Below are 15,428 nucleotides of genomic sequence, written 5' to 3'. Positions count from 1 at the left end.
TTTTACTCTAATAACTAATATATAAATGGAAGATTTTATTTAACTATGTTTTTTTACACTGGTTTATCATTATTTATATAACTTATATTTTATAAAATATTAAACAAACTTGAAACTTTCTTAAAATTTATGATGATTTGTTTATTTATTTTAAATATTATATATATATATATATATATATATTAAACATTGTACAATAAAAAAAATTAAATACTAATACATTCTAATGAAGCACTGTGACACATTTAAATGAAGGTAAAGTTGGAAATAAGAGATGCTCTCATAACTTTCCTTTTTTTTTATCGGCAATAATTAATAAATAAAATAGAACCACTTCAGGAGTGGTTCAATCCTTATACATATAACGTTATTCCAGTTCCAGCTACTAACTTCTAAAAACCAACCCAACTCTTCTTACCCTTACAAAACCAAGCAAAAAACCTCAAGAAACTAACCTCGTACATTTCTTCATTTTGAGAGGAGAGGATATTTACTGTTCACAGGTATATCCTCTCCCTCTCTTCCCCACACAACTATAGATCCAAATAGTTGATATCCCCTTACTTATTTGTCTGTGAGCAGTACATCCATAAAAGCAAACAGGGGTAAATGCACACCATCACGATTCTATATTATTGAGTTTATTTCTTTTAACTTATTAAACTTAATTCACTATATTTTATAACAATTTATATATATATATATATATATATTATTTTTTAAAAATGATTTATAAAAGTTAAATAGTATATAGTTATTAAATTAGTATAATAAATTTAAAAATTGTCACAGTTTATCTTAAAAAAATTACTTAACACTTACATATATTACTTAATACAAAATTTGTTTATAAATATTCAAAATTAAAGATATTATGATTACTTTATTTTTTAAATAAATTTATAATTACAAAATAAATTAAAATATATTGAAATTATAGATTATAAAATAATTGTGATAGATAAAACTAAATAGCAACAGCAGGTAAAAGTAAATATAAATCAACATGACACACTATTGTCTTCTCCCATTACAATAATACTTCTAGTAAGGATTTGAGTTTAGGAGAAAAGGGTGTCCCAATATAAAACCTCTCGTCTTTACATTTTTTATACAAATTATTAATATGCAAGCAAAATAAATTGGTCCAAGATTTGTTAACTTACAGGACTAAGACCTAGAAGGATCAGTTTACTAACCTTTAAAATTAAGGCGAAAAGAATCATAATTATATTAAAATATTATTCCTCAGAAAAATCCTAGAATTTGATAATTCATCATACACTGAATGGATAAAAATAGTGAAAACAGTGTTGTAGAAGAAAATAAACCCCCTTAAAATATTAACAATTATTATGAAAAATTACCAACAAAATCATATATTTGCTGGAAGAGACATGATCCTCCCCTGACAAAAATCAACTACACCATTTTGGGAACTTAGGGTGGAAGGCAGCTAAAGAAATAAGGAGTTTATCAGTTACAAAAAGAATGAAAAAATACCAAATGATTGAGAAAGAGACAATTAAAGAAAATAAAAGACAGGGGAGGTCAGATGATGGTTCCATATCTATTATGACAATCTTGTACCCCTAGCATCCAGCAGCTCTCAAGAATTTATCAAAGGGGCTTGCAGGTGGTAGTTTTAAAGAATGTTGTTGCCCAAAATCATATGAGCAGGGACGAACTTGATATTGTGCTTGAAATTGCTGCTGACTCACCAACTTCAGATCATCTTCTGAATACTCCAGTGTCTACACAGTAACAAAAATAATATTTTCAATGTTAACAAACAACTTTATGTCTAATCTGAACTTTGGACCAGTTAATATGCATGATGCAATGGTGTCCACTCCACAAATTATAGCAAAAAACAAATAAATGAACCTTTATACCTACATCTCCATATGCTCGTTTAAGTTAGTGAATGATTTTTTTTTGTCTGTGAGTGACTTTCATCTTTTCAGATTTTATTTTCTAATGATAGTAATTTGATCATTGGTTAATTCACAAACTACGTAAACCACGACATGGATACTCCAAACAATCAACTGAGCAGTATGATCAACTGAAAGAAAAAATATTCTTTCACTGTATATATTTTTTTGCTGTAAAGAAATTTCATTTTAAGAAAACATACTAACCTGAATTGGCAAAGAGGAAACTTTCAGTTCATTTTCACTTGAAAGAACTATTGCCCTAGTTTCCTGCTGGTGTCTGAAACTGTGAAGAACTGACATTTTCTTTTGTTTTCCTGTCACAAGTGCCTCACACTGGTTCTTCATTTGGTCATAAGGCACAGGAGTTGATGAAGTGGGAAAACTCGCCACTTGTCGTGCAGTTTCCAATACCTATCCATATAATGATCCACTCAGTATCTTTAAAAACATAATTTTCAGTCTCCAACAGAAACATACAACATTGATTAAAAATACAATCACATAATCAAGCAGCCTGAACTAAATATAAAATTATATTCTTTAACAGAAGAAATTCAATCTTGATTCTCCAGTTGAAGCATACAAGATTGATTTAAAATACAAACACATAGCCAAGCAGCTAAAACTAAAAATAAAAACATATCATAATTTTACCGATTGTAAGAGTTGATTAACACTTAGAATATCTGGATTATTGCTAGATAGTGATGATTTACGATCTGACAGACTTCCACTCAGTTCAGGCCGGGTCTCTTCATCCATCAAAGCTTCCGGATTCACAATCTGGAAACAACATGTCATAGTACTGAGACAGAAAAAACTTCTAAAATCACTTAAATGAAAATACAATTTTGAGGAATTTTACCTCATCAAAATCTGGGAACTCAATCTGAGCAAGTGGAGAAGACTGTCCTGGTGTCTCCATAAATAAAGGAGGTCCTAGTGGATAGGCATCATCTGGGGAAAACCCCTGTACAAGTTGCTTTTTTATTGTTGACAACTCGTCCTGGTTAAAATGGAAAAGTCACATTATTTACACTTACCCACTACTCAAGTTTTCCTAGGCAAAACTCAACTGCAACTATTTTTTATGACATTCTGCATACCAAATATAATATTTGCTAGTATCTTTTATCCATAAAGAAGAACGCACATGCTTAGTTTTAGAATAAATGCATGTGCATGAACAGCGAGGAGCATAACTTGAAATGCAGAAAATTGAATCAAACACAGGCGATTAGGCATTTAGAGGGTAATTATTTCTAAATAGAATATCAAAACATTATTTGTCAAACCAACTAAACCTGATGCACAAGCTTTTCAAACCGACATAAATTGTTTTGCTCACTTACTGATGATGGCTTTGTAACTAGTTTGTTCTTTATTAAGGCAATGTCACCTTTGTAATTTCTAATAAGAAGCAGAAATTAAGTTGTTATTCCATCCTTGAACCAAAAGTGCAGGGAAGGTAAATCAATTCCAAATAAACAATTTAACCATCTCATATTCAGAAAAAAGCTTGAGCAAAACATTTTCAACATTTAAGCCAACAACTATGATGTGATTTCTTGTTGATGTGTTTAACCAATGGAGAACTGAAATATAGTGGTGTGGTGTCTACTTCATCCTCCTAACCCTTACTACTTCCCAACTATGAATCTAAGCAAATGAGATAAATTTAGATTACCTCTGATAATTCTGAAAATTTAGCCAGGAAGAATGATATTACAGTCTCTTTCAATTCCTTATCATCCAATTTTACTGCCGACAGTGTCTTCATAGCTGAAACATCATCTTCCTGAGATCCATAAACTATCTTCTCTGATTCTTTATAAACAGCACACAGCCTGACATCATCGACCAACTCAAGGAAAGGATCTACCTGTTATTTATAACACTAATTAATTTACCTTACTATACTACTATTAAAAAACAAACATGTAATAAAACTCAATTTTGAAAAACAAGCTGAAAAATGAAGTCATGCAATGGGGAACATGATAAGTCATTAGGAAGAAACTAACAGTTGTATTTGTTAAGGATGCTTTGACTTTTGGAATTAGCTCGAGGAAATTCCCTGCCCTGGCTGAGAATATAAGCATGTATGATGCCAAAGTGAAAAGGGACCTCCTGCGAGATGGTTGTAAACCTCCTTTAACAGGCATGTAGACAACAGGCATGTCAGAAAATTTGCAGTATAAACCTATTATCTCATTTAGTTTAGTTATAATAAAAAAATTATGCTATACATAGTCTTAGAAAATGGTTTTAGGCCTCACTCAACCTTACAAAACCGGTTTGCACCTACTTCTATATCTAATTTGAACATATATCTAATCATGCGAGATATGCAACACAAATCCCCTCATGTCGAGAACTCAACATTTCATGGTCGATTGGATATTTGTGGGTCGTTGATAAGAGTTCCTAATAGCAGGTGACACAATAGGCCTAATTAATATTATTAAGATAGACTCTAAAACCATCTTACAAAACTAGACTTCAAGTCTAACTCAACCTTACAAATTGACTTAAAAGGTGAGGTTGGCATTTATTTATACACTATATTTTGGTTATATTTCTAGTTGATATGAGATCTTCAATACATACAAACACAAATATAATATTTAGAATACAAAGCCAGGAAATTCTGCAAAATCAAGTATGTGGATTTGTACTAGTTTTCTAAACTAAAAAAGTCAACAATTTTTTTCCAAAGACTGTGAACTAGGAGTGGAAACGAGAGAACACTTTCAACAACACATTCAAGGCTAGTTATTTTTAATAAAATAAATAATTGGTGATATTACATAATGGAAAACCATGTATAGTCAAATACACTATTTTAGGGAAAATTTATGATAGATATAGATTGAGTCCCTATTTTAGTTGCATTCATTGGTAAAATTAACACAACCCACAAAACATAGAGTTTTACCTTTAATTCTTTTGTGTTTTAGCTTTGTGTTATCACGTATATCCATTGGAAAACAAAACAGTATTCTAAAATTCTGAGACTAACCACTATTAGGATAAATAACAAACCAGTTACGTGGATCACACGACACCACTGGGCTTGAATAAAAATTAAATTCATAGGGATATTTTGAACCTGAAATCCCTTTGAATAATTTCCAACAATGTCCTTCTTAGTTTTTCTACCCTTGTTCAAAGGCTTGCTGCAGCAATTGGTTTCCTATTTTGTTATGAGATAATTAGGCCATGTTTGAATACAAATTTTAGGACTGGTCAAACAACTCACTACAGAAAATCACTAATAGGATTCAAATAAATTATAAAATGAATCATTAGCCCTGAGTACAAGAATTTGCAATTGCTAAGGAATATGAAGCAGTGCTTATGAGGCTCCTAGGCTCCAGCAAATCAGATGGCATTGGTTTGAGGGTTTACTCATAAACTTTAAACAAGGTGTTATAGTTTGGGGCTAAAATCTAAATCAACCTACAAAATCAGCTAAGGGGATGGTTGCAATTAAGATGGTTCTCGAAAAAATGCCCTCACGCTCGAGGCTTTGGGCCCAACACTGGATCTAAGATAGGATAGGATACTAACTATTTTGAAAGCAAAGATATGATACTATCTTTGAATTTGGGTTTAGGGTCTAATTCACCTCACAAAATCAGCTTGCAAAGGAGACCCCCATCCCAAGGCAGCCCAAAGTGGCTGCAATTAAGGCCACTTTCCAACAAGTATCTAAACTGCACCTTAAGCAGTTGAGGCAAGGGATGTATGAAAATAAGCTATAGGCTTGGATACTATACTAGATTTTATCTTAAAAACAACCGAAATTAAGTTCTACGGCAGGTATTTAAATTGTACCCCAATAGTTGAGGCAGCTAATCCGGACTTTCGAACATTAGACAATTTGTATTGGTTCCAGATCAAGTTGGATGTAGTAATAATTGTGCAAAGAAGGAAGCTCGTCAAGATAAGATAAAAAAAAAAGTCACTTGTATGTTCAACTGACCTTCTTGATCCAAAGAGAGGCTCATGAGGGAAAATGCCAGTTGGAAACATCTTACTAAAGCCATGTAACTGGATGTCTGTTGAAAGTAATTCACATCATCATCACCAAGAAATTAGACAAATTAATGAGTTAATTAAATTATTTGGTTCATATACTATTGGATTAATAAAAAAATTAAGAAAATATGGTGTTTCATTTTTTCATTTCCAGAAAGATTAAAACAGTCAAAATGCTGGTCACTACCACTAAATATAGTTAATAATTTCGCATCGCACCAAATTGAAATACCCATTGATAGATGTTCTTGACCCAGGTACTGAGGTAATAGTATGAGAATATTAGCTAGGCTGCTGCTTTGTAATAATATAAGATTGGGATATCAAAGTAGAAGTGACCCCAGCAACAGTCAACTGGTTATTGAAAATGTAAACTATTATAAATAATTACCAAAAGAAAATGACCAAAAACATTAGTTTATTGTATTTAGTGACTTTAAATCTAAAAAACCATGATCTTTACATTTCAGTATTTTACCAATCTCACCTTTGAACGAGTGAACAACAAAGCAATGCTATAAGTGTGAGCCATTGCCTCAAAATTTGCAGGGCCACCCTCCATAGATGTTGCCTGAATCCAGATTGAAGAAAGCAAGAGACTCACTTGGTGACTGCTTAACCGAAAAGAGCTTAGATCCTGAAAATTTATGAGTTAAATAATGCAATATTTGATTAGCAATTACAGAAAAAAGAAATCTCCATGGTCATCTCCACTATTTTAGAAAAATTATAAATATAACCTAAACTAACTCTAACTTCCTAGGACAACTAATATAATTGGAATTAATAAAGCTTGTATAAAGTATAAACCAAGAAGATTAGGCACTACTAGAAGCATTTCCTACTTGTCCACTAAATCAATTAATAATGATGAAAAAAGTAAACAAAAATTCTCCCCATACATGTTTTCCATCCGTTAGAGCACCAGAGAAGATGTGAACATGGTATGGATGAATTGCATACTTCTCACGAACACCAACTACTGCCTTTCCTTCCAGGTGTTTCCCATTCATATACTCTGCTCCTAAAAGACTTTCATGCTGAATGGAGAAGCTTTCGCTTGGTACCTTCTCAGACATCTTTGTTTTTTGGTCTAACTGGGGAGAAAACAGTGATGGCATAAGCACAACAGAAAAGATGCGGTGTGCTCCAACTCGTGTTTCATGATCAGAGTGAGCCATGGCCAGGAGCAATTGATGAAACAAAGCATCAGGGAAAGCCTGAAAGGACAAAAAGTTACCCAAAAGTTTATACAGATTTACTATGAAGTATATAGAAAAATCCATTTCCATTCAAAGTAACTAAGAATACTTGCCTTCTTGTAATATGATACATTAGGGATGGACGTGATTAGCTTTGCAGTTTGATAAACAGCAGAAATTGTCGTTCTTGCTATGGTAGTTGTGGTTGATGTATTCTCTAACGCCACAGCCATCAAATCAAGAATGGGTCCTACATCCCCAACCTGTCATTCTCAAAGTGTTATAACGGAAGCAGCATAAAGTTAGAAAGACAAACAAAATGCTATGCATACCTTGTTGGAAAGATGAAATATACACATTTCTAAGGCAAATTGTAGTTCAGTATTCAACTTAAACACATCATTTTCAAAACTGGAAGCTTCAGCTGAATTTTGCAGAGACTTCCTTAAATGTTTAATTAGTTCGGATATTGCACCAAGTATTGCAACTGAAGCCTGTTGCTTGACATTTTGTGCAAGTTTTGTTGCCGTGTTGATAATATTAATCTGAAGGATGGGCTGCTTAGCAACATTTTTATGATCCAAGTGCTTGACCAAAACGGACAACAGAAGACAGGAATTATCTCCTAGTGTGTAAAAAGAGATAATCAATATACTGAAATAAGAGAAAAGATCTTTTTTTAAGAAAAATCACACCACTAAGTTTTGCAGGGTTACCTGATTCTGCTAAAAGAGATTGTAAGTACATCAAAACATGAGCAGCAACTCCTTTTTCAGAAGACCATTGATTTTCAGAATCAAAATAATGAAAAAGAGGTTCAAGAACACGTCGTAAAGTTGTAGCTTCCCTTGCTAATTTGACCATGTTATACAAGCAGACCTTTGACCAGTATGTAGGATCTTTCTCAGTATCCCTGTAAAATGTGTAACACATAAGGGCTTTGGAATCATGACTGTTGACTTCATAATAAGGGGTGGGGAAAAAAAGTAAGGTATGACATACAACACAAAGTCCATCTCTTTTCCAGTAACAGCTTTCAGCAACAAAGGATCCTTCTTAGTGATATCTGTTAAAGGGTCTTCTACTTTACGAAATCCCTGTACTAGAGGGTCCAGGGACTCAGAATTCAACGTATTTTCCACAGAAGATTTGGAGTTAGACTGGAGACTCGTGTAATTCTCCAAAGTCACTGATATAATCTATTTTAAAGCTCAGTCGCCCAACCAAGTAAAAGAAAATAATTAGATAGGCAAAACTTTAAATACACAAAATTAGGAAAAATAAATAAAGTAAAAACATAGCAAATCAAACTTCAAAGAAATGCATCCCTTTCTTATACATCTGTTCTTTAAGGAAGTGGTACTCACTTCATCCAAAACCATTGAAAGATGTGAGTGCTCACCCATGAAACGCACCTAGCCAAAGAAAAAAGGGCAGAAAACAACAGGTATTAACAAGAAAATGTACAAGTGACCTACAAGGCAACTAACAAGTGATACTATTGTAGGAATGAGGTAACAATATATTTACAAGTCTTACATTCATTTACAAAGCCAATCATTCTATCATTTTACAGCTAAGTAACCATATAATGTGATCAGTGATCACTAAAACTGCTAACGACCATATATTAATAGTCATCCTCTAGTTTACATTCTATTCCTATGCAAAGAGTTCATATTCATTAAAGATAGTTATGTGGTTACTTGTGTGTATTCAATCAATAATGAAAAGAGAAGCCCTGAATGCTATTTAAGTCAAATTACAGGAATGAATGAGCAATTTCCAAGAGACATAACGAATGAACCAGAGAAAGGAATGGTACCATATAGGATAGAGCTTGTAGTCCAGCTGAACGTAGACGCAGAGCTCGTTCATCTTCCCCCACTTCTTGAGCCAATTGACATAGCTTAGGAATAAAACCCTCTAAGTTGAAAATGTATGTACCATCTGTCTATTTTAACTTTAAAAAGTCAGGATAGCAAAAACTCATGCCTTTCAAAAACTGTAAAAAAAATTATGCTAGGTCTGAAAAACGCAATATATAGCAAGTATCCAGACTATAAATGCAGTTATTCCCAACAAGCCCCACAAAGGGAACTGTGATTTTTGAGCTCCAGTGGTATCCATTTTCACCTTCATGAACTTTCACCCAGAGAGAAGATACTTAAATTTAAGCAAAGAATTCAAAGGGATGTCAGATATCTCTGACTATGCACACCATCCACAGAAGTTAATCCTACAGGGATGTTAATTCCATTAGGTCAGAAAGGTTTAATAACCAAATACCTGGCATTCTAGAAAATCAAAAAGAATGTTGCAGCCTAAGATCCTGATTTCATCTGTTCGGGTTTGTTCTAGAAGAGTCCGAATAATCTCTAACAAACTACCAGCAAAAAGCGGCCTGCAAAATTAGGAATTGTCATTTGAATACCATCACATATTTCAAATAAAAAGAAGAGGCAATAGCAATCAAACAATAGATATCAAAGGAACCACGACTTCATTGTATAAGAAAAACTATTGACACGGTTTTATATTACCTCAAATTGTAAAATCACCAATGTTATATGAGAAAAAAGGTTTGAAATGAGATCATATTTTACATCCTTTTCTTGTTCACAAACTTTAGGATATTCGGATCACTGCACAATCATTATAAATAATAATAATAAAGGAAATTGCGTTGTGAGCAATTCATTATAGATATGTTCAGTGAATTAAGATTGATGTAGTAGTTAAAAGAGTGGGTCATGCTAACAAGTGCCGTTAGGGCACTGGTTAAAGAGCATTAAATACAGCCAATTAAATGCTTATGTTACTCAACTAAATTGTTTAATAACTTGTGTGTTTCTTCCAATAAAAAAATTATAATCTTTGTTTCCATGCGTCCTTAAGGTACTAGTTTACATTTATTTAAAATAAATTATTTCTCATTGGAGTATAAATCAGGAGCATATAGAATTTACAGAATCAATGATTGTAAACTTTCAATATGTAATTTGATGTGAACTTTTTTGTTCTGGCAAACTACAACTACTATTCATCAATAATGAATTTGTGAGATTGATGACAATCTATATCCAAGTTATCAAACTTACATCTGTTCCTTACACGACGATAAGAATTTCCTGTATATGCACAAGACAACTTTCACTGAGCCAAAGGTTTCATAACGCAAATCCTTGTAACAAATTTGCTCCAGGTAATCAGTAATCTGCAAAGATAAATACCATAAAAAAATTGAAACCAATGAGATTTTCTCCACCACTAAAGATAACTTCAGACATAAAATAGTTTCATCATATCAATCAAATCAAATATTTTTTCAAGAGAATCATTATTATCTACATTCTATCCATTTTGTCGAAATTTGTCTTTATCACATAATGTAATTGAAGTACAAGTGACAAAGAAAATAAAAGACATTTGAGAATGACTTTACCTTGGGAATTCTCAGTGGGTTCTTGGAAGCATAGTCACATAGTTTTCCAATTTTTCTATCATTAAGTTCAGCCTCCTGCCAAATACGGTAACTATCATGCATAATGGATGATGGGTAGATAGGGGAAAGAAAAATCACCGAGAGGGGCTCCAAAGCAATCAAAATATTTAAATTCTGATAATTTTTACTAGAATAGAAAAATTGTCATGAAGAACCTTAACGTACCCCTTTGTTTCAGAAAACTAAAAAATCCTATTCAGAGGGCACACTAGGCTAGTCACTCACTAAGAGTGGCAGCGGTAAACGAACTCAGTCAAATGACAAATTAAATGCAAAAACTAGCTTAAAAGTTACATAATGAAGTCACCAATAGCAAAGAAAACTCGTGATATATTTCCAAATTGCTGAATCGAAGAAAACTCTTGCTTCAATACCCATGTTTATTTCCTGGATGGAGTACATTGACGAGTTGCCAAACATATATGCATTGAATACTGTTGGTTTTCACAGTGAACGTTGGAACAACCAATGAGTGTTTCATATTTAAGGACACATCAATGTACTGCTATGCAAGGGCAGAGAAAGGGTATCTATAGTGAGTCATTAACTCACCTGTAAGTAACAAGTAACAACCAAATCTGACATCTGAAATGAAATGGCATAAGATGAGCTGAAAATGTCACCTGATTGCGTGGGAAAATATCAGCAAGCAACTTCTTGTATCGTTTCACCGGCTGTCTTGAGCTCGCCCGCATAGAAGGACAGACGCAACAGAGGTTGCCACAGACGGGCAAAACCCGCCTGGACATAACTCCCATTTTGCTTTGGACCCAGAACAATCTCCACAATATCTATAAACCGTTGTTCATCAAGACTCACCACTACAACTCAGCTAAAACTCAGTCAACTCCAGAGCTCAAAAGGGTTCACAACAAATTTAGGCAAAAATCAAGCAACGGATTGAAAAGTAGAAATTAAACAATAACCTGCATTGACTTACCCAAAACTCAAACGGTTGCAAAATCAAGGGTCCCCGCCTTCTGGCTCACGATCTGGATTGAACTCCAACACAAAATTTCAGAATTGACTAAAATTAAAGCTCAGAAAACCGTGGCTCACGAGTTTCTCGGATTCAATTGAACATCAAATTTGGAGAAAATAAACAAAGGAATAATGGCAATGGGGTCAGAAGATGGAACACTGCATCGACATTTTGATTGTTTTCAGTTGGAAATTATAAATGCTATAGGAAAACAACGCTTTCATTCCAGCATCAACGTGTACTTGGTTACTGTTCAGTTAAAGCATGAAATCAAAGCGCTAACAAAATATTAATTAATAATTGATAGAAATGGAAGGGTCACGTCACCATTGGCGTGGTTGAGAAGTTGACTGCACGATGACCACTCTGTTGCGCTTCATCATCATCATTTACGCGTAAATCATTCAACGCCATCACCGTGTATATATATATAAACACATTATTATACAAAAATTATTTTTTTCTGATTAAAATTAGTCAATCTAAGAACTTATTTAATCACGTTCTCTTAACTTTATAGTCATTAATTATTAATTAAAAGTGTTGATTAAAGATTTAAAAATAATAAATGGAGTATAATTTTGATATTTTCGTGTAAATACAAAATATGACACTACTTTTAAGTGAGGTGTCGGACTCGGTATCGAACAATTTATTGATGAAGTGTTCAATTCAAAAAATATTTGTTAGATTTATCATAATTTTAACATCGTTCTAACACAATTTTAAAAATAATAAATACAATAATTTTCTAAAATTTTAAATTTATTGTATAAATTTTTATTATGATTATAAAAATAAGGAACAAATTTTTTTAAACTAGTCATGAAAAACATATTTTTCTCCAAAAAAATCTGAAACGTACTTGTGCACATAAATATTTATTATCAATTTATATAATATATAAATTTGTGTTCTCGTATCCTACAGATTATACATATTTCCGTGACTATGTTCCTAAATTCGTGTTTGTGCTACATAGGTTCATTCACATCTATGTGAATAGAAAAACAATACTATGCATAAGATTTTAGTATTTTATTTTCTATTATTTTAGAGAAAACAATATCTCTATTTTTTTTATCAAACACGAGTAAGTTATATGTATTTCTTTATTTATAGTGTTTTTAAATTTTAGAAAACTTAAGTTCTCAAAAATACAAAACTAAAACAATATATTTTTCTTTAATTTAAGACTAAATTCGTCAATATAAAACTTGGAGATCTAATCATGATTAAATGAAAATATAGGACTTAAAAATATATTTTTCAATTTTTATCATTAAATTTTGTAATAATTATATTTTGACGTTGCAAAAATAACTTTTTAACAAGTTTTATATACAAATTATACTCGCATAGTGTCCATTAAACTCATAAATACTTAAAAAGGGAAAATATATTTACTAAATTATTCAATTTGTCATTTCACACAGAGAAATAAAAATGTTTCAACTTGATAGGGTAATAGACAGATCAATACCTTTGTGATAAAACAACTATGCATTTTATTAACCTTTTCAAGGAAACAAAAATGAATCTATGAAGATTTTTATACATTAAAAATTTTTAAAAAAACGGATTTTTTACCAGTTGACATTCTTTAACTTGATTATTAGAAAATTTTGGAAAATATTAATTTAGGGTGGTTAATTTTTTTGCCATGCAGCAAAATATCTTTATATTCTTTAATGTGTAAATCAATACTAAAATAATTCTATACACTACTAGAAAATTATTAAATGAAAATAAATATTAGAGATAAAAAATAATAATTAAAATTTATGTAATTTTAAATATCAATTTAAAAATTATTTATTAATAATAGAAATTAGTTTAAATATCAATAATTATTTTAGTATCTAATTTAATTAATATAATAAAAAATTAAAATTATTTCTATTTAATAATTTTTTTAGTAATACTTGGTGAAACATGTGTTGATTATTACATAGCTAAAAAAGAACACAGGAATTTATCACATGAAAAAAAAAAACACCTTAAATCAATATTTCTTTTTAAAAAAAAATTATGAACTATTTTGAAAAATTCCTTAAACTAGTAAAACACAATTAATATTATGATAATAAAGAATAATAAATATAATGAAAATATTATAATAATTATTCATAAACAATTTCTAAAAATTACGGTTATAAAAGTTATTATGTTTATAGAAAACCAATTATGAAAATGAATATCTCTCTTATTAATCGTTATAACTTATAATGATATAATTGCATCACATAAATACTTGCTAACTTTTTATTGAAATAACTACTACTTTTTATTGACTTACAATATTTTTTAATATAGGTTTTTTTACATTTACTTCTAGTTAATCTATATTTTATTTATATATAAATAGATATTAACATTGTATTTTTAAATTCTATAGAAAGTAATCACTTATTTAAATATTTAATTTTTAATAAATTAAATTAAATTTTCGCATTTTTAATTTTAAAATTAATTAATTCTTAATAACTATTTTTCTAAATAATTATTTTTAAAATTATAATATTTTTTAAACAATTATTTATTAATATAATTAGTTTATAAATTATTATTTTTTAATATATTTATTTTTCTAAAGTATTATTCCTCAATATAATTATCTTTCTAAACTTATATATTTTTAAATACATATTTTTCTATAATTTTATTCAAAATATTTTTTTTAATATGATATTTTTAATTTAATTTTTTTACTTTTACTTTTAAATAAACAAAAATAAAATAAAGTTGAGAATGAAATCGAACTCTATTACAATCAACCTTATTGTTTGGATAACTATTTAACAATAACATTTTATTAAAAAAACGTTCTAAATATGCTATTTGAATTAAAATTTAAAAATTATTAATATTATATTATAAGTTAATAATCTTCAATATAATAGTAAAAGTGATAAAACAAATTAAATAAAAACAATTGTAATAATCAATTAACATGGACAAAAAAAATATCACTATAAAAGTAAAGATAGTAAAAGAATGAGTAAAATAAAACTATAATATTAATATATTAATATATGTTAATAATGATTGCAACCACCGAAAAAAGTCCAACGGTCCGAAATTGGATTGGATTTTGAAAAAGGAAGGTTCTCTTTCTTTTCTTTTTTTTCTTTTTTCTTTATTGACTTCATCTTCCATTTTAGCTCATGATGCCTCGTGTTCACTTTACCATGCTTTCAAAAAGTTTAATATTTTTATATTTCTCAATATAATCACAGAAAAATATTATTTTCTTATTCATTCTCCTTCTTTGTGTCTTGAAATTGTGGTTTTCAGAATTAAAAAAGCACACGGTTTTTTTTAGAAAGAGAACAAAAACTGAGGTATTGGGTTCTCTCAATTATAGACGAATTTTTAAATCTTTTATTCTTTTAAATTAATTTATTTTAATTGGACCCTTTAAGAGATATAATTTTTAAGATATCTCTGAAAGGGTTTGATTTTGCATACTGAGCTGGTTGAGTTAATAATGTGGCTCAATTCCCTATCTAACACCATTTACATCTTTATTTTGCTATCTAGCACCTTTTTGTTTTTATTTTCCTATCTAGCACCCTTTTGTTTTTATTTCCCTATCTAGCACCCTTTTGTTTTTATTTCCCTATCTAGCACTCTTTTATTTTTTATTTTCCTATCTAGCACCATTTTAAAAATAAATAAATAAATAATAAAATATTATTTTTTTTAATAATTTTAATTTTGAATGCATTAAAAAATAAATATTTTTAATGTTT

The 15,428-nt window shown here is 30.2% G+C and overlaps 1 protein-coding gene across 6 annotated transcripts; it reads right to left on the bottom strand.

Annotated features, from left to right (window-relative positions):
- Nucleotides 1-1,313: 1,313 nt before the first annotated feature.
- On the bottom strand, nucleotides 1,314-12,117 carry LOC137826387 (protein SEMI-ROLLED LEAF 2). 6 transcript variants are annotated; one of them, XR_016517298.1, is made up of 21 exons: nucleotides 12,001-12,075; nucleotides 11,632-11,683; nucleotides 11,315-11,523; nucleotides 10,632-10,706; nucleotides 10,288-10,403; nucleotides 9,476-9,590; nucleotides 9,012-9,140; nucleotides 8,554-8,601; nucleotides 8,189-8,385; nucleotides 7,903-8,099; nucleotides 7,519-7,811; nucleotides 7,300-7,449; nucleotides 6,887-7,204; nucleotides 6,472-6,621; nucleotides 5,929-6,004; nucleotides 3,965-4,070; nucleotides 3,628-3,822; nucleotides 2,806-2,946; nucleotides 2,595-2,723; nucleotides 2,145-2,351; nucleotides 1,314-1,754 (listed from the first exon to the last, which is right to left on the bottom strand). XR_016517298.1 is itself a non-coding variant. In XM_068632353.1 (21 exons), exons 3-21 carry the CDS (start codon nucleotides 11,447-11,449, stop codon nucleotides 1,593-1,595), a joined length of 2,961 nt encoding a protein of 986 aa, XP_068488454.1. In that variant the 5' UTR covers nucleotides 11,450-11,512; nucleotides 11,632-11,683; nucleotides 12,001-12,117; the 3' UTR covers nucleotides 1,314-1,592. The 6 variants fall into 6 exon arrangements, 3 of the variants coding, with proteins under 3 accessions (XP_068488454.1, XP_068488467.1, XP_068488460.1); XM_068632353.1 differs by having other exon boundaries at nucleotides 3,965-4,092; nucleotides 11,315-11,512; nucleotides 12,001-12,117; XM_068632366.2 differs by having other exon boundaries at nucleotides 3,965-4,092.
- Between the last annotated feature and the right edge of the window lie 3,311 nt (nucleotides 12,118-15,428).

Source organism: Phaseolus vulgaris, chromosome 11, assembly GCF_051622355.1.
Source record: "Phaseolus vulgaris cultivar YP4 chromosome 11, ASM5162235v1, whole genome shotgun sequence".
Classification (NCBI taxonomy): Eukaryota; Viridiplantae; Streptophyta; class Magnoliopsida; order Fabales; family Fabaceae; genus Phaseolus; species Phaseolus vulgaris.
The sequence above is the reverse complement of the archived record's forward strand: the minus strand, read 5'-3'. Positions and strand labels throughout refer to the sequence as shown.